A 23,364-nucleotide genomic window follows, 5' to 3' on the forward strand; every position below is an offset into this window, starting at 1 on the left:
TAATATGGAAACACTGTAAAATAAGCATCGTTGCTTATAAGCCACAAGGTAATCCTAAAGCGAATAGATAAATCTTTCCAATAAAGAAAAAACATCCCTAGGAATCCCTATGGTTACCCACTCATTTCTACTTCCCTCCTAGGACTCGTCTTTTACTTCTCAGAGTCAGTGTTATGATTTTAATGATTATCTTTTACAACGCGATGCCCAGGCATTTTGTAGATTATAACAGAAAAGAAGTTATTTCCTTGCCTCATCCAGAGTCAGAACAGCCTCCAGCTGGCTGTGTACACAGTTCAGTGGCCCCAGTGGAGGGGACTCAGTGCCAGCCTTTCCACTATTGATGACTGAGGCCTGCAACTCCATGTGTAACTAACTGGCTCTGAGCATCTATAGTCATTCTGAAAATATCCATACACAAATTGGGGGTGTGGGTTACACTGAATGAACCTCGGATTTCCCAAAAAAGCATGACTGTCTCTTTAATTTCCAGGACAGCCTGATGTTATAGGGAAGCAGCTTTGAAGTCTGGCAAATGTGAACCTGATCCTTGGCTCTTCTGTTTAATTGGACTGTGACACTGGGGAAGTTACTTACCTTTCCTCATCTATGAAATGAGGTGAACAGTAGCTCAGAGGCATCTGACATAAACCACTAGCATGTTGTCTGGTTTCTAATGAGTCCTTGGCAACTGTTCACTCCTATCCCACCCCCTTTCCCTTCCTAACCTTGAATTTCAACATTCTCACCTTGCCAAAAGTTCATTTACCTTCCAACAGCAGAGGTTCCAATTACCACTCATTTCCGGTGTAACTTACTCAACACTAATGACAGAACAACTGGAATTATAATCTACAGAATGCCTGGGCACTATGTGATGCTGACATCAATAATCATAATTAAGGAGCCAAGAAGTGAGAGTTTCTCTATTCAGTAAGGACTCCTAGTCATTAAAATAAAACAATTCAGGAAATTGCAGTTTGAAGCGCTGATTGCAATGAATGCTATAGCTAAAAAGCTTGGCGAAGTCTTCATAGAAGGAGAGTTTGGTACGTGACTTCGTCAGTACGGTAAACATCTCACGCTTACTACGTTCCAGGGACCACAGTGGACACAAAGATGAAAGAGGCACAATCCCTACCTGATACAACTACACCCTCTACAAACAAGGTATGAGAAGTACAAGGATGACATACTAAGCACCTCTGCTTTTCCTCACTTAATCTTAACAACAAACCTATGAGACAGATACTAGTTCATCCCCTCCACAGACGAGGAAATATCATGAGAAGTGAAACAACCCTCCCAAGGTCCCAGAACTGGGAATCAGCACAGCCAGGATTTATCCTGTAAGACTTGGGAACTTCTGCTTATTACACCATTCAGTACTGGGTCCCTGGGGAGAAAGGTGGTGGTAGGAAAACAATACATGGATGGTAAATCAGGGAAGGCTTCACGAAGGAGCAGAGCCCAAAAGAGCACCTTGAAGAAAATACGGGAGTATAAAGATTCGCCGGGGCATGTTCCAGGAAGAGGGTATTACATTTACCTGGCACGTGGCCAAGAATTGTCTCCCTTAAACTGTGTCATAAGGTAATCTTTACTTTCTCCCTTGCCCAGTTTTCTTAGCATTTGAAAATATTTTTCATGATAAAATAAAATGGAGAAATATAAAAGTCAAAATCAAGATGTCCACTTTGAGAGTTGACTACATTGTAATTTAGTGTTCCTTTTCCTGGGACAGAGAGGAAGACATTCTAGAATTGGCACAATTTCCTTCTTTTTCTCCCTAATTACAACATACATGCAGTGAACCGCAACTCATTACAAAGAAAGTGAGTGGGATTTTACCATGGTTCTCTTTTCAGAATGTCACAGGTCCTAAAAATACCTCTGTTCAAGGAAGAACAAATTTAATCATGCAGGAAAGAAACCCAAATGTTCAACAAACTTGGTGGTTAATAAACAAACACTTATGGAGCGCATCATGCACAAGATGCTCTGCTAGGCACTATTCATCACGGGTTAGCCAAATGCCATCCCTGTTCTGCAAGGAAGACATCCTAGAAGCAACATGATGCGTGATACAAGTGCTCAGAGAAGAGAATCACTAGCTCTTCTGTGAATGTGACAGGAAGCAAGGTCAGAGAGGACTTTGCAAATGCGGTGACACGTGACTTGCAAGTTAAGGGTTCAGCTGGTGGTGAAGGGGAAAGGTGTGGTGTGGATTTATGCCAGCGTCTAGTGGACACGAGCAAAGGCCGAGAAACACTTAGTGACAGCGAGTGGATGGGGTGACAGCAGCATGGGGTGCCTGGTGGCAATGCGGTGACAGATGAGGCTGAAAGGTGAGATGGGACCAAAGTGTGTGATGCCAGAGATGAAGAAAGGGGAGGCTGGGAAAAGAGGGGCCGGGTCTCCAGCATTTATCCAGTGTTCACCATGTGCAGGTACTGGGCTAAAAGCTCTGTAGGCATGACTACCTCATCCTATGCTTGCGCTACAGGCCCCATGAAGGCAGATCAATGATTCCCCTTCACAGATGACCCTCCAGGTTTAGTGATTTGCTCAAGGTCACACAGACAGTGCCAGGAGTACCTTATTCTATAGCCTATGCTCTTAACCACCTTTCTGGGTAGCATTTCAGGAAGATGTGTTTGGTGGCAGTGAGGATAACAGGGCACAGCGAAGACAAAGCTGGGGCAAGGGCACCATAAGGGGGTGACCCAAATCTTCCAGGTGGGGATCCGTGAGTCGTCTTGCATTCATGCAGCGGTTATAGGGCTGGGGAAGGGAGACGGGGTCCTGGGAGAATCCACAGATAAAGAAGGCAGGACTGATGTTGGTGACAACTGAATGAGCAGGTGAGGGTAAATAGAGGACGGAAGCAAGAGGTTGAATTTCCAAGGAGAAACGGGAGTGTGAAAGACAACGAATTCAGAATGAATGATGTTGGTCTGAAATGCCTGCAGGACATTCATGAAAATATGGTCTGAAAATGGAAATGGGTATAATTCACGAATAAGGGCAAAAATACTGTATTTGAGAGGTCTGGAGATATGAAGAGGAGATCCTGTATGAGGGAACCATGGTGAATAATCGCATTTAACACCCGAAGGGAAAGGAAGGGGAAAGCACCAAAGGAGGCTGAAACTCAACAACAAAATCTGGGGGGGGAGCCATCAGGGCTGTGCCCAGGAGTCAACGAGGAGAGCCACTCAGTCGGGTGGGAGTGGTCACTGGTGTCACGTGCCACAAAAAGCCCCTTACAACAAGTTCAGTAGCTGAATTTGACTTTAAACGGAGCTATTTCCATAGCAGCAGACTGGATGCCAGACTACGGAGGTTTCAGGGAGGAAGAACAGAAGAGGTGCTTGGAGCCAGTGAAGATGACCTTCCCAAGAAATCAGCTAAGGAAAAAAGAAATTATACATATATATTCTTGAACGTATAGAAAGGAAGAGTTTTTGCTATGTGTTTGTTTTCTGAAATGTCTGTGAGATTCTGGAGACTGAAATACGATTGTACATTAAAGAGAAGGAGCCTCTGTAAGGAACTCCGAGGGGAAGGTGGGGGTAGAGGTAACAGTGATGGTGATAATTGTGAATCACGCTCCTGGAGGCAGCGGGAGATTCCGTCAACAAATGTTTGAGTATCTGCTACGTGCAAGGCAAGGCACCGTGTTCCCCTGGGTATCCAGAAATAAAGAGCCCAAAGTTCAGGAGGGAAGTCAGACCCTTCACATCCTGCCCATGATAATGTGATGGGGCTAAATGCAGGAAGGGGCCCCTGGGGACAGTGCCATGGGGCTTGCCTGAGAGTTGACGGCTGAGCTGAGTATTGAAGGGTGTCGATGACTGACTGGCTGGCTGTGAAGGGGTGTCCAGGAAGAGGAAGTAACATGCATGAGGATGCAAGGGGGTGGGGGGTGGGTAGGAGTAACTGACTAAAGGAACCACAAACATAAGCACAGCAGAACAAAGGAAACGAAAGTGGTAACAGATGAGGCTCCAGTGGCAGGAAGTGGCCAGATCATAAAGGGGCTTTGCCCAGGAGCTTAGGACTGGCTTCTAAGGTACTACAAAGTCATGGAAATACTTTAAGCAAGGAAATGACATTATCAGATACGCTTTTAAGGGAAATTACTCAGACTACAGGAAGAAGGACAACAGGAGACAGGATCAGGTCTGAGCCAAGCCAGGGAAGGCAGGTTTGGAGGGGAAGAGACAAGTCGAAGAATTATGTCAGAAGCTGTCTCAGCCTGACAATTTGGGGGACTTGTTAGCTCTGGAAAGGAACAGAGAGACTTCTCTAAACTAAGAGGAAGAGAGACGAGAATAAAGTACAAAAGTCCAACCTGCTTATAGTAATCCACATAGGTAATCTCAGTGCCATCCTGCTTCTGAAAGGTGTGCGTGGGCTTCACCGACCAGTCAATGTCATCGATGCGGTAGGTTTTGTTATTGTATCTGGGAAATGCAAGAAATCTTCACAAATGTTTCCAAATCATACAAGCGGCTATTTCACTACAGCTTTAATTCAAAGTATTAGACTCCAGAATTTCAGAAATTACAATAGTAATACAAGAATAGTCTTTTTTTTTTTTTTTTTTTATGATTGGCTCTTATCTGAGAAGAGCATTCATTAACTCTTCAGGATACAGGAAGACCTCCATTCTCCAACAAAACTGGTAAGGAAGTCATTAGACCATAATCTTTGTCAATGAGAGACACTCTAACTTCAGATAAATTATTCCTGTATGTTCAAAGGGTGAAGCATTGCTCAAAGCTTTCCCATTTTCAAAGCTTTCCCATCAGCTTCTGGTATCACTCAGAGTTTTTGAGCTCCCAGATAGTTCTTCTGCCAAAAAGCACCTGAAGAAGGTTGATCAACCATGCCAGCTGGGTATCCCACGTGATCTCCCATCGAGGGCTGGCCCTCAGCCAAACTGCAAAGCAGGCTGGCTAAGATCATTCTAAAGTCTATTTCCCCCTGCAGCACTGTGTGGCCTGGAAAATTCTTGTATGCTGCCCCAGCCTCAAGACAGGAACCTCCTTGTCAGCGCTGTCTCCTAGGCTCTTGGTTCTTTGCAAGGTTACTCTGGAATAGTGTGATAAGCTAATTCCTGGCAATCATGACAAGAGGATCAAGGGGTGGCCTTCTCTCCTCAGGTGGTATGGAAGACAACCAGGCCTATGGCCCTGCTATATAACCCAGAAAAAACAACTTGAAGTGTAAATTCCAAGCCAGATTAGAAAGAGGATTAACACGTCCTCTAGAAAAACTGTCTGTGGACTGAAGAAGGACATGGTAAGCTTTGTGGTTGGTACTCAGGAAGCAACCTAATCTATCCGTGTTTAACTCAGTTCAGTGTGCATGCAGGGAAAATTATATGCAGATAAACCTCGGGATTTGAAAGATGTTGGTCTTAAAGCCCCTCTAATCTTACAGAGAAGAAGAGACATGGACCTGATGTTCTCTCCTGTGACGGAATAAAATGAAATAAAGGGGTTATGAGCAATGTGCTACGGGAACAGCACAGGGGAGGTAACTGAGTACTTCCAGCTGAGTGGACAGGTGATGGCTTCAGAAAAGCAGTGAGGTATGAGCAGGACTTTGTGGAAATAGAACTTTAAAAAGGCAGAATTAAGGGTGGAAAATCCAGGCAAGGGCACTGAAGCAGCAAAGTGCAGACTCTCGGGAGTGGGGAGAGGGGTGCAGCAAGAGATGCTGTAGGGCCGTGTGAGGAGTGGACGGTCCCTGAAGGCCACTCCAGGAAGTCTGAACTCTAGTCAACTGAGAATGGCCAGGTCTAAACAGGCCAGTAAACTGATCAGATCTGTGCTCAGGACAATGCCCTGTGGCTATTCCTGTTCCCAAACAGCATAAAGAATTCATTCCCTCGGGGCGCCTGGGTGGCTCAGTCAGTTAAGTGTCGGACTTTGGCTGAGGTCAAGATCTCACAGTTGGGTACAGTGTTCGGATAATTATCCACGGTTCGTGGGCTCAAGCCAAGCCTCGTGATGGGCTCTTGTGCTGACAGCTCAGACCCCGGAGCCTGCTTTGGATTCTGTGTCTCCCTCTCTCTCTGCCCCTCCCCACTGCTCACACTTTGTCCCTCTCTCTCTCTCTCAAAAAATAAACATTAAAAAAATTAAAAAAATAAAAAAATAAAAAGAATTCATTCCCTCAGGAAGTTTTCTTAAATGCAGGCTCTTACCTTGTAAGGACAATGAGACCCAGCAGCCGTTTTTCACACGTCTGGGTAAAGCAGGACATAGTAGTTTCCTGGCGGAGATCAGTCATGAATTCCAGAACAGTCTCATTCCGGAGTATTTTATAACTCACATCAGCAGTAAATAGGAGCCTGCTCTCAAACCGTGACACAGAAATAGCAAACCCAGGCCAAAGGGACAACCTTCAAATAGATAGATAGATAGATAGATAGATAGATAGATAAATTTGAAATGCCCTATCATAAAACAATAAACATTTTTAGTGATGATTTGATTTTACGTTCCAATTTTCCTGATTTTATAGAACACTCTTTCTTCAGTCTGATTTCTTCCAGTTGCTGACTAAAATCTTTAGTTATTTCTAGCTGGGGAGTGTCTTTAAGCATATTATTTATGATAAATGCATCCCAGAGAACAGCATTCCCCCCTCCTTGGCACTACCGACATTTGGGACTGGATCATTCTGTGTCAGGAGCCGTCCGGTGCCCCGCAGGATGTTTGGCAATATCCCCTGACCTCTACCCACCAGAAGCCAGGCATAGCCTCCACACCGTGACGACCGAAAATACTTCTGGACGTTGCCAAATGACCCCTGGGGGACAAACCTGCCCTTGGTTGGGAGCCACAGCTGCAGGATTACTACATTTATGGAGTTGTGCGTCCCAGCGCAAAAACTTCAAGGTTCAGAAAAGCACGCAGACTCAGCGGTGAAGACAGTGTACAGATTTCACGAGAGCAAGAAATAATCTAAATGACATCACATGCAAACACACAAAGGGACACCACAGCAGAGGCTACAACTCCTTTCTACATTCATGGATATCATGGATTGAAGTCTTAAAAAAGAAAAATTTATGGAAAAGACATGAAAGAACAGGCAAATATGTTTTTTTTTAATTGTCTCAGTTTACTTTGCGGACTTGATTCACAGCCAGCCTTTAGGACAAGCGTGTGCGCTGGGCACCCACTCCAGCCCGGCACAACACTGGACCTACAAGAATTTCTAATCCAGGTTGGGAGATAAGTGAGAGCACCAACAGGGTGCTTTCCACGGACTACTCTGACACACTGAACTAACATATGGAAACCCCGCCATGTTCTCCCTACCTGCCAGCAGGCTAAACACTGTGGCCCTCGTTTTCTTTTATGCACTCCTTCCTTTGTTTACCCATCTGTCTTTGGGTTACCCACTGCCTCTCTGTCTTTAGTTTGACCACATATTTGGGAGAGCTGACAACCCGTTGCAGACATAGCTGACCACCTTCCCGAAAGCAACCACTCCCCAGTTCAGAGTGAAAAGTCTTCCCCGTTTAGTTGACTGGTTCGTCTGACCTCTGCTGACCCAACATCAACCAAACTTCCTGTCAGCAAGAAAGCAGAGTATCAATATGTGGTATAACATAATATAGCTTATTCTGCTTTCATTACTACTTGTCGTGCACAAAAAACTCAGTTTCTGAATTCCTTCCACGACTTATGATAGTGATCTAGCACACTAATATAAGAAAACAGGCTGCTAGCTTCACACTGACATTCACCATTCTATAAAAAAAACCTTGAAAATTAAAAAAATCCATTACTTTTCATAATACACAGTCTCTCAGAGGAGGCATAATGGCATAACATCGCATAATATTGCATCGTAAATTATGTTCTTCACGTTACCACAATTTCAGAGTAACAGAAAATATAAATAAACCTACTTGTGTTGGGGAATTTCCACTGGTTCAGACGGCTTATAGAAGTTCCGTCCTATTTGGTACATGGCCAACTTTTTTAAGATCCTGCAAGTATATATATTTCTAAATATTTGGTAAACATCAGTTAATAACGGTATAATTCTAAGTTTGTACCCATGCTGAACATCCCGATAAAAGTATGTAGAAAGTATAGAACTCTCATTCTTCTAGCGCTGGAAGGTTTGGATGCTAAATATAAGCACGCGTGTGTATATGAGAACTATCACTTCCTCATATTTGACAATGGTACCACTGAAATTGCTTTTGTCCTCCGCGCTTAACTGCAATGATAAATACGTGGTCACCAACAGGACTGTGGTTGTCACATACTGGTTAGCATGGATGGAGCGAGGCAAGCCATGTTTGAAGGCTCTTCTGATGTCTTCTCTGATTTGAGGTGGGGAAGCGGCTTCTCGTGAGGCTACTCAAGCTCCCCACATGGCATGGCTGCCTCTTCAGCAACTAACATCCTGGTCACCTGTGGAACTGGACACATCACTGATCTGAGGCTGCCCACCGCATGAGGGAAGTATAAACATTTCAGGTCAGAAAACATGGGTTATAACTCCATGATTTTGGCTACCATAGGACACTGAGCCTCAGCCTGCATATCTGACCATACTGAACACATGACCTAAGGCTGCTCAGCAAGATGTCTGACTAGAATTAGGAAATAATACATCTGGGGGTGGGGGTGGATTCCTTTATGTGCCCAACCCAACAACCAAACCCCTCCGTCCTCCTCCTGTCCAGAGGCCATTATTGAGCAAAGGGCTGGCGTCAAAGGTTTCTGGACATGTCATCTTGCTGGTCCACACCAGTAGTGTGGAAAATTGTGGTTCACAAGCCTTTGTGTTGCCGTGTGTCATCTAGAAAGTGTACTCAAAATATGGATTTTTCAGGCCCTATTCTTGATGTTCTGTTTACTAGGTCCAGGGAGGGTCGAGGAAATCTGCATTTTATGGAGTTTCACCCCCCATCCCAGGTAACACTGAAGCAAGTAACCCTTGCATCAATTTCAAGGACACTGAGTCGTGTAATCACACCCTTCCTTCTGCCGCAGGGGTTCATGGGGGGAAGGGCAGGGGCCTGAGGGTGGGGCGAGAGCAGAAAGCAGCTGGTAACAAGTAACAGAGAATATTTAAGTCTGGGGTGGAGGGTGAGAGAGGGTAAGGAAAAGGCAACCCTCCCCCACCCACAGCTGCTATCTCTGAGACATCACAACCCTTAAGCTCTTTGTCCCCACTCAAGGAGCACTGGATGACTAGATGGGAGCCAGTGAGGGGCTGTGAGGGACTGCGGGCATAGTACTGCACACGTACGTGAAAGTACATGGGGAAGTGCCCCACGGACGACACTGCTGCTCACAGGTGGCCCGCGAGATGGCTGACAGCCGTCACACCCTGGCTCCGTGATGAAAGGTGTCTCTAGCCTCAATTAAATGAACACGTGGGGTGCCTCACTTTTTGAAGATGATATTGAAGACCTGGATGCACACGGAGGAACTTGCCGGCAGCTCCCTTGTCAGAGTGATAGTCATCTTTACAGTCCCGCCTCTGTGAGTTTCACTTGACAACTCCGTGACCTGGGAAAAGATGCACTTAATAGGCACTCCAGATTGTCCCCGGGTGTGAAAAAATTAGATATGATACAGCCATCACAATTTAACATGCATTAACAAAACAAAACTGCAGGTGTTAGTAATGTAATAATCTAATCACATTACACTTGGAGGTTTTTTCTATCTTGCTAATCCTAGAAAGGCAACACGTTTCTCTCCTCTTAATGGAAGATCTTAATGGAGAATCAAAATCAGGCTTAGGGTACAGAGACTTGATCCAAAGAGAAATCCAGAGCAAGGTTTCTTCATCTTATTTGGTGGGGGGAGCAGACGCAACTTGGGGGGGCCGGTCACAAATCACTTCGAGAGTCTGATTAAAGTTGCAGGCATTGTCCCAAGAAAACTTTACATACCTGTATGCCACAATGATACACCTATTTTCAGGGTGTTCACAGACACCCAGAAGCCTATATGTGGACTGTCCTGCCCATTCTGGGTTTGTGGATTCCAAAAGACAGTCTATCAACTGTTTTTCATAAAACAGAAGAACAGAGAAGAATAGAGGAAGAAACATAAGGAGAGGAGATTTGCAAGAGTGGAAGTAAATGTGAGGACAAAGGGGAGTAATCAGTAGACGTGAAAACAGATAGAGAATCTGATTTTATTACTTTTTGAAACATCTAGAGAAATTCGTATGCTTCTCATATTTGGAACAATCTTCTAACAAAAGAATGAATGCATGAAAATTTCTATACCAGCTCCCCAAGAAATGTAAAACTTTTTAGACCAGATAGGACTTGGTACAGGGTTTTGGAATAAAAGAATGATCAAATCAGTCAATAAAAATCAATGACCAAGGATCTTTCAGAAGGGTAAGGAATCAGAAGAGGTCAGCTCATTAACAGGTATTTATGAATTTTATCCCTACTTCCAATAGTTAAAGTGTAATTTCAGTCACTTTCAGGTTCAACCAGAAATATAGGGCAGGAATGGTTTACTGTATGGAAACAAAGAGAAACAGGTCCTTTCACAGGGCATGAAATGATTTCTTCCTCAAATAAAATTGAGAGAAATCAGAAGGGGGTGGATGCAGGAAGAGCTCATCAACATCCGAGAGAAGTCTAGCAGGCATGATGCTCTCAAACTGCCGTAGGGACTTCAGGACAAAGGCTTCAGACAACAAAGGACATTGGCTGAGGGGCTGGTGTGGGGGTGACAGCAGTGGTCCCCACTCAGACTTCCATCTGGGATCTGCATTCCTAACAGCCCTCTAAGCAAACTCATCAATGCTGCCTATACCCTCCCTACCAAATGCCAACTCCTTGGCTCCTGTGTCTGTTAACATCCATCCCCACACATCCAGTGCCGGGGCTGCTGGTGCCAGAGTGGGCTTTCATTTGTCAATCCACCAGCTAATCGGCTGGCAAGTCTTAGCACTTCTACACTGGCAATACCTTTATCTAGTTTAGCTGTTCCAGTTATTTACCACAGGGCTTAAGAGCACATGACTGGGAATTGAACAAACCTTGGTCCTCAGCCTCTTACAGCCTGTGATATACAGCAAGCTACTATAGTTCCTTAAGACCTTTTCCCATCTCTAAAATGGGAGGAAGTCTCACCGAAGTCACAGGTTGTGAAAATCACATGAGATAATTCACTGATCTTATCCTTATCCTTATCCATGCACTCAGGAAGGTTAAATAAATGGCAGCACTTTGTACCTTTCTTCAAGCCCCTCTGACACCCTGCCCAGAGTTTTCCAGGGGCACTTTATCAATCTTCCCCCTTTCTCCTGCCAACCATTCAATGGGATATGATGAGAGCAACTGCAATGTAACACAGCTCTCATGGAAACCCTCTCTCAAAGGCTTCAGTGGTCCATGGAGGGCAGTCCCTATCCCTCACCTGGACATTTAAGATTCTCCCTACCTTAGAGGCACAACTTCCATTCCTTCCTGGCTAAACCTGAATGATCAGAAGTTTCTAAAACATGCCCCTCCCCTTCTATCATTGTGCCTTTGCTCCTTCCTGTCCTTCTGTCTCGGAATTCCCTCTAACCGCCTTCATCCCCTGCATTGATCCAAATCCTAGGAGCCAGTATTGCTTCCCTTCAAGTATCCTGCTGGGAACAATCTTTCATCAACCTCTCTATAAAGACCTTGGACAAGATACTTAACCTTTCTGAGGCTCCAGGAGTGATGAGAGGATTAAACGAGATCACACATATAAAGAGCCTGGCAGAGCACGCACTCAATAACGTCACCTTGTCTTGTATTCATTTATAAATAACCTTGTGCCGTATTTAGTTGGAAATGACCTTAGCGCTAAGTTGAAGTGTTTTGACAAGAACCTTGTTCTATCTGTCCTGGTTTCCTGGTTTCCTCTATGATGGCAGTCACACACCAGGCCCCTTCGAAGTGTGGAATGAAAGCATAAGAATGGCAAATAGATGTGACTAGTGACAGCCATCCAGGTCACGGCCTCAGATACACAAATGGGGCCTGCAAGACAGCGGAAGGCCAGGGAGCAGCAGAACAGGACTTCTAGAACTGCACTATGTGGGAGTACAATGAATGATTGGTGGAAGGGGCTCTTTGAACAAAAATGAGCACCCTGCAAAGTGTGTAGAGGATGGATGGGAGTGCTGGACAAGCCTGAGACCAATGAAGACCAGAATAAAAAGGTGAACATAGTAACATGTTTGTTGGGACACTATTTCTTTTTACTATTTCTAGTTCACTGTCACTGGGTAGCAGGTCATATGTTGATAAGGTACAAGACAACACTCTTTTGTCTAAATCCCATATCACCTGTGTCTGGGAAATAAAATCGATAGTCCTGACTTGTCTCACTAGGTGTTTACTCAGCTGCCTCTTCATTAGATTCCACCCCCAACAATAAGGTACATACCACATGCTCATTTTGAATAGGAAACAAGTAATATTAACTTATTCCGAGCACCTGTCAAGTAAAATTTCTCCATTTTGGTTACAATTGAAGTATGCTGGACTATTCAAGGTGGGTATATAATACTAACATATCTAGTTTACTGTTACTACAGATGTATGTACAAGAACAAGATGATTTTTAATTATAACAATACACCTGAAATGTATATCATTCAAGTATGAGAGGCGCCGCATATTAGCGTGCTATCAATATCTGGTCATAGAACAAAATATTAAATCAGTAAGGACTTAGGATGAATTCAAGTGTTTCTAAATTTACACATCTGGATTTTCCAAGCCACCAAATTTAAACCTATGGTACAACTTGCAAATTCCATATCCAGAGAAAATAATCACTCAAGTAGCTCCTATAAATGTTAGGCTCTTGTAAAAAGATATAGGCCCCAAAAGTGCTCATTAATGCATTTGTTCAGGTACCTGGGGGGCTCCATCAGTTACGCGACCGACTCTTGATTTTGGCACAAGTCACAATCCGAGAATTGTAGGATCAAGCCCTGTGTCAGGCTCCACGCTTAGCATGGAGTCTGCTTAAGAGCCTCTCTCTCCCTCTCCCTCTTTACCTCTCCCCTATTGTGTGTATGCGCTCCCACTCTCTTAAAAATAAAAAGAATGCATTTCTTGAGGAAATTCACAGAGATTTATGTGGAGTCCAGAAATTTGAATTTATGCCTTGGTATTATCCTGTCCAAAATGTTGAACTAAAAGACTAAGCTTTCTCAGGAATAGAAGCATAAAGTTTTAATCCAATGCTCCATTTTAATTTTTTATAAAAAAACTGGTTCTTTTTGGTCTGTATCTTGTCTACTTGGGGAAAAGTTTAAAAAGGATGCCCATTTCAAGGACACGTCGCCTTTAAAAAAAAAAGTAGTAGTTAAAAACTCAGTGTTTGTATTACAGCTCTTATTTTTTTTTAATGCCAGATCGTCAGCTTCTTAATTAAGAAATCAATTACTGATGAGGTCTTTTTTCGTTGTAGTGATTTTAATACTGCCTCCGAACAAAGCATATGATAAAAACGTCAATAACAATATATTTTAGGAGTGAAAATGTTGAAGGTATAAAAACATGGATAAAGGAATATGAATCATGCAATTGCCATTTTCCATGATCACACCATTAAAACAAATCCTTAAAACTGGTATCAATAACTCATTTCATATGATAAAAGAAATGACACTTTTTGAATCAGAAACGGATATAAAGTTATTTGGACTCACAGATACAAGTGTGTAGGAGCAAAAAATGTAGAGTAAATTTAAAGCTCTGAAGCCATCCATAGGCTATACGGTGTTTCTTAAAGTCTTATCTATTTGGGGAAAAGTTTAAAAAGGATGCCTATTTCAAGGACACTTTGCTTTAAAAAAAAAAAAAAGCAGTAGTTAAAAAATCAGTGTTTGTATTACAGCTCTTAAGATCATCAGCTTCTTAATTAAGAAATCAATTACTGATGAGGTCTTAATTAGGAAATCTTTTTCCTCTCAGGCATGGGAACAGGAAAGAGGAAGGGAGAGAGTGAAACACTCATTCCAACTGTTAAGACAATCAGCTAACCTCTTAAATATACATGGATGAGTGTAAGTATACGCATGTGTGTGCAAGTATAAACATTAACCACACTGTACCTTTTCTTCCAGTTTCTGTGTGAGAAAAAGGATGACACCATCAAATGCTTTTGCTTTGTTAGAAAGTTCCCTATGATTATAAAGCAAAGCAATTCTCAGCCTTCTAGACTCTAAATCTGGAACATATGTCACATGATACTGGTATAGTTGCCAGTCCTGGGGCAAATCTAAATTAAAGAGGTTTGTGACCAGCTTCACAGGTACTCCACTGGAACCTGAAGAAGACAAATAAAAAACATTTTTTTAAACCAAAATAAAATCACACCATGCTAATAATGATCGCATCATTTAACAATTTTATTTGCTCCTGCATAGTTGTTGCTTGTGTCAGTGACACAAGACAAGCTCTAACGACCTATAGCCTGGTAATCTTATAGAGTCCTACAAACACACATTTAGGAAATTAAAAGGGATCATGTGTAAAGCAGACCTCATAAGTACATAAGAGAAGACATAGACATTCTTCTCCTTGGGAAAAGAGAAGCGTCAGAATTCAACTACCCCAGGACTCCTTCCAAAACTTGCCTTCCAGCTCTGCATCTGAAATTCAAACTGGCTCAGGTAATATTTTCAGATGCTGCTCTGAAAATATGCTGCTCTTGGATTATAAAGAAATGTCCGGTTCTTCCATGAACACAGCTCCCAGCCCCTTGGAAATCCAGAGAATCAAAAGTTAACCCCCATACTTGTGAAAATTCTGGAACAGTTCAATCAGTGGTTACACCACTCTACAAGTCCCAGGGCAGAGACTGAGGGGCAGGACAGGGGAGAGAAAAAGAAATCACACATCTTTTATGTGTAAAACCAGACAAGGCCTCTGGGTTTCTGTTTTCTGCACACACAGGGAGGCCATGTGTGCTTCCAGAAACTGCATCCCTTACAGAAGTTTTTATTCACTTCTTCAAAACCTACAGGACAAATTCAGAGCTAGCTTCAATATAGCTGTTCTGTGCTCAAGATGGCATGAATTCCCTCTAGGACAGAATCAAGGAGGACACAAATGCAGAGTTACTTCCAACTTCTCCTTGTAGGGAATCATCCGGTGTTCATGTTACAAAAAAAAAAAAAAAAAAAAAAAAAAAATTATACCAAATGGGCACTATTTTGCTTTCTTTCATGGAGGAAGTGGAAACATGAGCCCCCAAGGTGGTAAGAAAGAAAAAACATCATGTATGCCTATTTCCTCAGCTTCTACATACGGTAGATATCTTTTAGGAGGAAGGAATTAACTAATTGTGCTCTTTTAATTAAAGAAAAGCTTTCTTTTCTTTTCCTGTATCCTGGTAAATGGCAACATAGTTTAGCTGCTCATATTCGTGGACAAAGAGGAGTCATCCTAGAATATCAGAGCTGGCAAGACGCTTGGAAATCATCTATACCAGTGTTTGCAAACTGTAATCATGACCCATTAGTGCTGAAGTTATGGAAATATATGAGATGACCAATTATGTTTCACGAAATGACAGGAATGCAACAGAGTGGACCAGAGTAAGGGCAAGCATTGTCTCATGAGACTTAGTTTCAATTTTTTTGTGTTAGCGTGTGTATGTTAGACATACAATATAATATAGATAACAATATATCTATCCCTTAATTTTTTTTGCATGGTTGTAAGGAGTTTGAAGAAAACTGATCTGCCTCAGGGAGTCTCTCTTACCTTTTGGGACAGTATCACAAAGCCTCTCAACAATCTAATGAAGACAACAGACCTACTTTCCTCAAAATGCATGTGCGCACAACTCTGGGTGCAATTTCAAGGGTGAGTCTGGAAACTGGGTTAGGAATTCCAAAAATAGGCTAGATCTTTCTTTTCACGACTGAAGTCCAGGGAGGTTATTATTTCCCATATAGGAAAAGTGCTGGAAAAGAGACAGCGCATCTCTTTTAACCCCTATCCCAGGTGGAAGGAGAAAATCTTTTGAACAAGTGAAATGTTTTGGGGAAATGTTACTATTTCTACTAATAAAGGAGAGAATTGAGGCTAAAACAATTAGTGTCTGGATAATACCTTGAACGTAACAGATGTTCAATAAGTATCTTTTAAGTCACTACATAAACTTGTTTACTTTAGATCTAGAAATTAAAATTCCTTAAGCAAGCTTTGGTAACAAAGTAAGTACCGTGTAGAGAGGGTACCTGTTTTGCAATCTCTCACATGGGCCAATTTCTCTCTGGTACAGACATCCAGATCCGTGAAGTCCCGTCTGCTTTTCCCCCTTCTTTGGATGAAAGGACATCTTGCATCATCAGGAGATACACCATCTAAAATATGAAGAGAATGCCATAATGTCTCCTATTTCTTTCCAGTGATATTGTTTACAACTACTATATCAAAAGTGCATTGATAACCAAAGCTCAGATTTTTGTGGCTTTAATTAAAACTGGCCCACACTGCTGAAAACAATCATGACTATACAGGAGTCATCAGCCTAAAAACTGACAATTGTAAAGGAAGCATGGTATGTTTTGTTAGAAATAACAATGCGATGAGTTAATTCTACCTTATAACATTTTGGTCTAGTCTGCTCCTCCTCTTGGCTATGGAGAAAAAGCTCTATCCCTAGGCCCCTCTCCACACTCACTTATGGAGGGTAGCTCTCCCTCCCTCAACTCCTGTGTAACAAACACCCTTAAGAGTCACAGACTAAGACTGTCTACACCAACCTCTTCCCAGACTGGAGCTGAATCTCTTACTCTGAAATGCCCAGAACACTGCCATCAGTTTTTATTCTAGATCATTCCCTTGGAAATGAAAGCCAGCATTTCCACTTGGGGCATGTTATTTACTCGTAGGTTCTGGAAAGTATGAAAAAGTCAAATCTGTTTCCAAATGAACATTTTCTGTTTAAACAGGTACGAAGAGATGCTGGTTTTTTGGATACAACATTGGTACTTCAAAGACAATGTGAAAATAGAAAAATATAGAATATCGTCACAAAGTAAGTGTAGTAGTATTACTAGGAAGTAATAGTATCACCAATCTCCAGGGCTCTGAGTTGACTACTGTCTTTTGACAAAGTCACTGCAACTGCCCCCAATGACACCATCACTTGCTCAAGACCGCTGTTCATCCCCTTCTCAGTGGAGTCTGAGTCTCCCAGGAAAATCACAAAACTTATTTAATTTAAAAAGGCGTTTATAAAAATTATTCTTGCTATATTATCCATATCTTTCACTGCTCTTGGTTTCAAAAGGTGTTGGGTAGTTTCTAAAAAATCAATCTACCATAAGGTGGTACTTTCCAGGGGCTAGAGGGAGGGGGAAATGGGGAGTTATTCCTTAATGAGTGTAGGGTTTCAGTTTTGTAAGGTTAAAAAATAAAAAGTCACTCAGAGCTGGTGCTGGTGATGTGATTCACAGCAATGTGAATGTCCTTGATGCCAATGGAGTCATACAATTAAAAATGGTTAAAATGGTACATTTTACATTGTGTATATTTTGCCACAATTTTTAAAAATACATAAATAAATAAATAAAAATCACTCTCCAGCACTTGCTCGTCGCAAGTGATGGGCAGCAGGCATGGAAAGAAATTCCCAAGAGAAGCTGGACTAGCCTTTGAATGGTGGCAGGAGTGCTGGACCTGAGGTGCAGCCTCTCAGAACAGGTCTTCTGAGGGACCAGTTCACTTCTGTGAGCTCAGATCACAGAGGGTCCTTCAGTAGAGTTGGGAAAACCCTGGTGGAGAACAAGAGAGCCAGGCACACGACGGTGGACAGACTGCTGATTCACAGAGTCTGGGAGCACCTTAGTGCTTCGAGCTTACATGGTTGTTAGCAATCAATCAATCACTTCATAGTCAGAACAAGGGAGAAGGCTAACAGGTTTTGGCAGTGGTCGAATGGGGTGAATTGTGTGGCCCAAAATTCATATGTTGAAGGTCTAACCCCTAATATCTCAGAATGTGACTGTATTTGGAGACGGAGTCTTTAATAAGGTAATTAAGCTAAAATGATGTCATTAGCATGAGCCCTAATCCAATATGACTGGTGTCCTCATAAGATCAAGACACAGACAAATACAGAGGGAAGACCATGTGAAGACACAGGGAGAAGACAGCCATCTACAAGCCAAGGAGAGAGGCCTAGAAGAAACCAATTCCGTGGACGCCGTGGGTTTGGACTTCCAGCCTTCAGAATTATGAGATGACACTCTTCTATTGTTCAAACTACCCAGTCCGCGGTACTTTGTCACGGCGGCCCTCACAAACCAGCGTACGGGCACGCCACCCCACACTGTGATAGCGGCTACCTGCAGTAGTATGTTGACAAGACCCTGAGGCCAAATCTGGGTTTGCAGTGAAGAGAGCTGCCATCAAATGGTGATGTCTACCATGGGTGGGGAAAAAAGAAGAAAGCAGCGGCCGTAGGTAAGCCAGGTTTCTTCCATCCCTGCAGGGTGGCGGCATGAGCATCTATATATCATAAAGAATTTTTTTTTATTTTTTTTAATGTGTATTTATTTCCAAAGGAGAGAGAGACAGCGTGAGTGGAGGAGGAGCAGAGAGAGAGACAGACAGAGCGTGAGTGGGGGAGGGACAGAGAGAGAGAGAGACACACACACAGAATCCGAAGCAGGTTCCAGGCTCTGAGCCGTCAGCACAGAGCCCGACATGGGGCTCAAACTCACAAACTGCGAGATCATGACCTGAGCCGAAGTTGGACGCTCAACCAACTGAGCCACCCAGGTGCCCCTCATAAAGAATTTTTAAAAAATGTTTTTTAATTATTCAGTGAACGGAAAAGATCAGAAAACTGGATTCCTGGTGCCTGTGGATGCCCAACTACCAAGCAGTCTCAGGAAATTCAGCAGCAGACTGTGTTTGGGGAGTCCCAAAGAAACCTAACACACAAACACGGGATCCTCCAAGAAAAGGTAAATGGAATGTTTGAGAAGTGAGCCTGCTGCTATAACGCTGAGTGGTCACTCCTGTTCCCTTCAGATGGAGAGGAGCCGGATGGGACAGATGGGGTTGCACTTACGTGTCTGGGAAATCCTGCTCGTTCCCGCAAAGTCACCAGTACAGGATGCTTCACTGGCACTAATATCAACAGATGTAGGCTAAAATAGGAGGAAAAAAACACCTTGGTTACATTTAAGATGTTAAATCATAAACCCAAAGGTTAACACAAAATAAGAACTGTATCATGTTTTAAGTCATCAGATTACCATGAGCTAATAATGCTAACAGGGAAAACGCTTGAGAGATGCTAAGAGACTGCCCATTCTAGAAAAAAAGGACAAGGACAAGCTATAGTTTTCCCCATTTATCAGACCTTAATCTTGACTGTGAGCCAGACGCTGCTGTCACACCCTGGAGGTGTAGAGAGGCAGCTGTGACTCTCCTGCCCGGGGAAATTCATCACACGGAAGGTGGTACCCACGAACACACACAGCTCCTGCCTTCACAGCCTCCACACGCGGGGCCTCCAGTATGAACAGGTTAGTAGCAAGAAAATAAACTGGGCCCAGGCAACCTGGGTCACTAGCTCGGGTGAGGGCTGTCCTGAATAAATGGGTCTCAAATTAGTTTGTAAAACAGACCGAGAGAACCCTTAATATTTTCTCTTCTCGCAGTAACTATTTCTTGTTGTTCAAGACAAAAAGTATCTTGGACTGCTAAAAAAAAAATGCATGAAGTCAAGAGAAAGCAATGCCATGGAAGTAAAGGCACAATGACCACAGACTACCCACTTTTGAGTACTTTTGGTCTACGAGACTGCTCGAAGGACTGACAAGGAGTAAGTCACATCGCTCAAAAGTTGCTGATTTGCCAGCCAATTTAACCTCGCTGCCTTGTGTGTCGAGAAATAGCAATCGAACCTAAACCACATCTGTGCTTGAAATTACTCATTTTTATGCATGAATTGGGGAGACAAATCATATCAGGCTATATGCCCTGTAAGAGTACTATCGAAGGTGCAGGAATTTTTTACCAGGAGACTTAGAACCCAGTCAAGTAATTAAGCAACACTCAGAAAGTAGGAAAGACTGACACACCGGCCTCCAGCTCCCAGTACCCTTCGCTAAGCAAAATATCTCCACGAATATCTTCCTCGGATGAGACCCCCCCCCCCCACCCCCGCAGAAGGGAAAAATGCGAGAAGCCCCGGGAAGGCTCAAAGCGGAAAGGTAAAATACGCCACGCCTTCCCAGCAGACAGGGAGAGGTCAGCGCAGAAGGACGCGCTGTCCACGAAGAAGGCAGAAGAGGAGAGAGCGAGACCGCGTCGGCCACACGTTCTACACACCGACGGCGCGTCCGCGGGGCTGGGGCTGCGGGCCCTGCCTCGTGCCCTCACGCGGGCGCGACCACTCATGTTCGCCACCAAGAGCACAGCGACTTCAAAGGCAGCGAGGTCTCAGTCAGGAGATTCGTCCCACGGCTGCCAGCGGGCGAGGCTGTGACGCCGGGTGGGCCACCGTGGTGAGAGGCGCAACGCAGGCGCGCGTGGGTGGAGGAGCGTGCACCGCCCACCGGGATCCCGTGGCCCGTGGCCCGTGGCTGGGGTGGGGGGAGGGGGAGGCCCGGACTTCCGTTTGCTCTCCAGCTCCCCCCCCTCCAAATTTGGCATCGTCCACCCATCTGGGTCTTGCCCGTCTTGCGTGTCTAAGGTTGCATCGAACTTCTGGTCTCCTTTCGTCCTCTCTGCTCACTAGTGTGCGTAAACACCTAGGTGTGACAGCCACAGCGTTTTCCATTCCGTGAGTTGTCTGTTTACATCTGCTGCCATTTTTTTTTTTTTTTAATTTTTTTTTTTTCAACGTTTATTTATTTTGGGGACAGAGAGAGACAGAGCATGAACCGGGGAGGGGCAGAGAGAGAGGGAGACACAGAATCGGAAACAGGCTCCAGGCTCTGAGCCATCAGCCCAGAGCCTGACGCGGGGCTCGAAATCACGGACCGCGAGATCGTGACCTGGCTGAAGTCGGACGCTTAACCGACTGCGCCACCCAGGCGCCCCTCTGCTGCCATTTTTTGTTTCATCTGTTGCCCTTTTTTGAAAATCGGGTTTCTCGTGTTTTTCTTTGCGATCTGGAAGAAATTTTATTTATTTATTTATTTTTTTAACATTGCAAATAACTACCCCCGATCTATTCCGTGTTAATTTGAACTAGGAAGCCCTTCATCTAACCCAGATCCTTGATTTTGATGGAGTCAAAGCTCCACGGTTTGTGCTTTGGGAGTCTTTCCAAAGGAAAAGTTTCCCTGCCCTAAGTTTGCGAGGACATTATATGATATTTTCTTTCCTTGACTTTATAGAGTGTACTGTTCACATTAAAAATCGTGTATCATTGTATAGTTCATATATACATATATATATGTTGATATATATTCATATATATATGAATACATATGTAATATATATATATAATACTTTACCCTCTCAGAAAAGGATAGTTAGGAACTCTGGTAACTGTTAACACATGGAAAGGGCCACTGGTAAGAACAGTGAACAGAAGAATAGTGATGACTCAGCCATTCAAATCAAATTAGCACCTTCACAGGTAAGGGAAAGGGCAGGAAATTTACTTCACAAGCCCCTATAGAGTGAGACTCTTTAAACCGTGTGGTGGTTTTTCAGTATATCTACAAATTCTCTGATTCTCTTCTTCTCCGAAGGCTGAGTACAATTCCCTCCCTTGAAGCATGGGCTTCTCTTAGTGACTCTCTTCTATGTGAGAACGTGGCAGAGGTGATGCTATGTGACTTCTGTGAGTAGGTCACAGAAGACACTATAGCTTCCTCCTTAATGTCTCTCTTAAATCACTTGTTCTGGGGAGTATCAGCAGCCATATCAAGAGGACATTCAAGCAACCTCAAAACAAGATTTATGTGGTGAGAGACTGAGGCCTCCAACCAGCCACAACTTGCCAGAAGATAAGAGTCTTATCAAACTTCTCATCAGAAACCAGGCAAGCTAGAAGACAAAGGAGTCCCATTTCTAAAGTGTCCAAAGGAAAAAAAAAAAAAAAAAAAAAAAAGAGTAAACCTAGAATTCTAAAGCCAGAAAATATATCTTCAAAACGAGGGTGAAATTAACGCTTTCTCAGAGAAACAAAAACGGAGAATTCACAGCCAGCAAATCTGTACTATAAGAAATATAAAAAAGAAGTCTTTAAGTAAAAGAAATATGAGACTGTACAGAAAATTGAATCTATATAGAGAAATGAAGAGTCTAGCAATAAATAAATGTAAAATAAAGTGCATATTTTTGCATTTTTATTTTCTAAGATAGCAATCCTAAGCAAAAATAGTAGCAATGTGTTGTTGCATATATGTGTTGTTTTATATAGCATATATAAAAATAAAATGCATGCCAACAATAGCCAAGAAATGGGAGGAATTGGGAATACACTATTATAAGGTAAGGTAACACTATGCAGCAGGAAGCACTATAACGGTATTTAATGGTGGAATCTACTTATTGATATATTAGTAAGCCTTATGGCAATCAATAAAAAATTATAAGAACAGTTATAAATAAATAATAAGTCAATTATGGAGATAAAATAGAATCATAAAAAATGCTCAATTAACTCGAGAAAGCAAAAAAACAAAAACAAAAAAAAAAAGATGGAACAAATAGAAAACACCTAGCCAGAGGGTAGATTTTGATCCAAACATATCAATAATCATACTAAATATAAATGGTCTAAATGTGACAATTAAAATGTCTATAAAAAGAACCTGATTTAAATATTGCATATAGATAGGCTAAAAAAAATGGAAAATGGTATACCATGTACCCTAACTGAAAGAAAAATGGAGTAACTGTACTACGATCTGTTGGGGTGAATCGAGCCCCCACATTTGTACATTGAAATCCTAGCCCTAAGTACCTTAGAATGTGATCTGATTTAAGGAGCAGGTCTTTACGGAGGTAATCATGTTAAAGTCATTACCATAGGCCCGACTACAGTATGACTGGTGTCCTTGTAAAAAGGGAAAATGTACACAGAGATACATAAAGAGAAAGATGATGTGGAGAGACACAGGGAGAACCTGGGTCTACAAGCCAACGAGAGATGCTGGAGCAGATCCTTTCCTCATGGCCCTCAGAAGGAACTCACACCTTGACTTTGGACTTCTATCCTCTAGAGCTGTGGCACAGCCTTGGCAAACTTAGCAAACTTATACTATCAGACAGAGTAGACTTCAAAACAAGAAATATTATCAGGGATAAAAAAGGGAAAACTTAAAATGACATTATAGGACACTCAACAGCAGCAGAAT

At 43.0% G+C, this 23,364-nt stretch overlaps 1 protein-coding gene across 2 annotated transcripts in view; it reads right to left on the reverse strand.

Annotated features, from left to right (window-relative positions):
* The window catches only part of PIWIL4 (piwi like RNA-mediated gene silencing 4), a 45,656-nt gene extending 25,129 nt beyond the window's left edge, over positions 1-20,527 (reverse strand). For both annotated transcript variants that reach the window (XM_045483592.1, XM_045483591.1), the window contains exons 1-8: positions 20,378-20,527; positions 19,110-19,188; positions 16,264-16,389; positions 14,128-14,342; positions 9,439-9,560; positions 7,940-8,020; positions 6,221-6,418; positions 4,358-4,469 (exon numbers count right to left, since the gene is read on the reverse strand). In XM_045483592.1, coding sequence (XP_045339548.1) covers positions 4,358-4,469; positions 6,221-6,418; positions 7,940-8,020; positions 9,439-9,560; positions 14,128-14,342; positions 16,264-16,389; positions 19,110-19,188; positions 20,378-20,446 — 1,002 coding nt within the window. In that variant the 5' untranslated portion in view covers positions 20,447-20,527. The remainder of the gene's footprint in view (positions 1-4,357; positions 4,470-6,220; positions 6,419-7,939; positions 8,021-9,438; positions 9,561-14,127; positions 14,343-16,263; positions 16,390-19,109; positions 19,189-20,377) is intronic.
* Between the last annotated feature and the right edge of the window lie 2,837 nt (positions 20,528-23,364).

This window comes from Leopardus geoffroyi, chromosome D1 (assembly GCF_018350155.1).
Source record: "Leopardus geoffroyi isolate Oge1 chromosome D1, O.geoffroyi_Oge1_pat1.0, whole genome shotgun sequence".
Classification (NCBI taxonomy): domain Eukaryota; kingdom Metazoa; phylum Chordata; class Mammalia; order Carnivora; family Felidae; genus Leopardus; species Leopardus geoffroyi.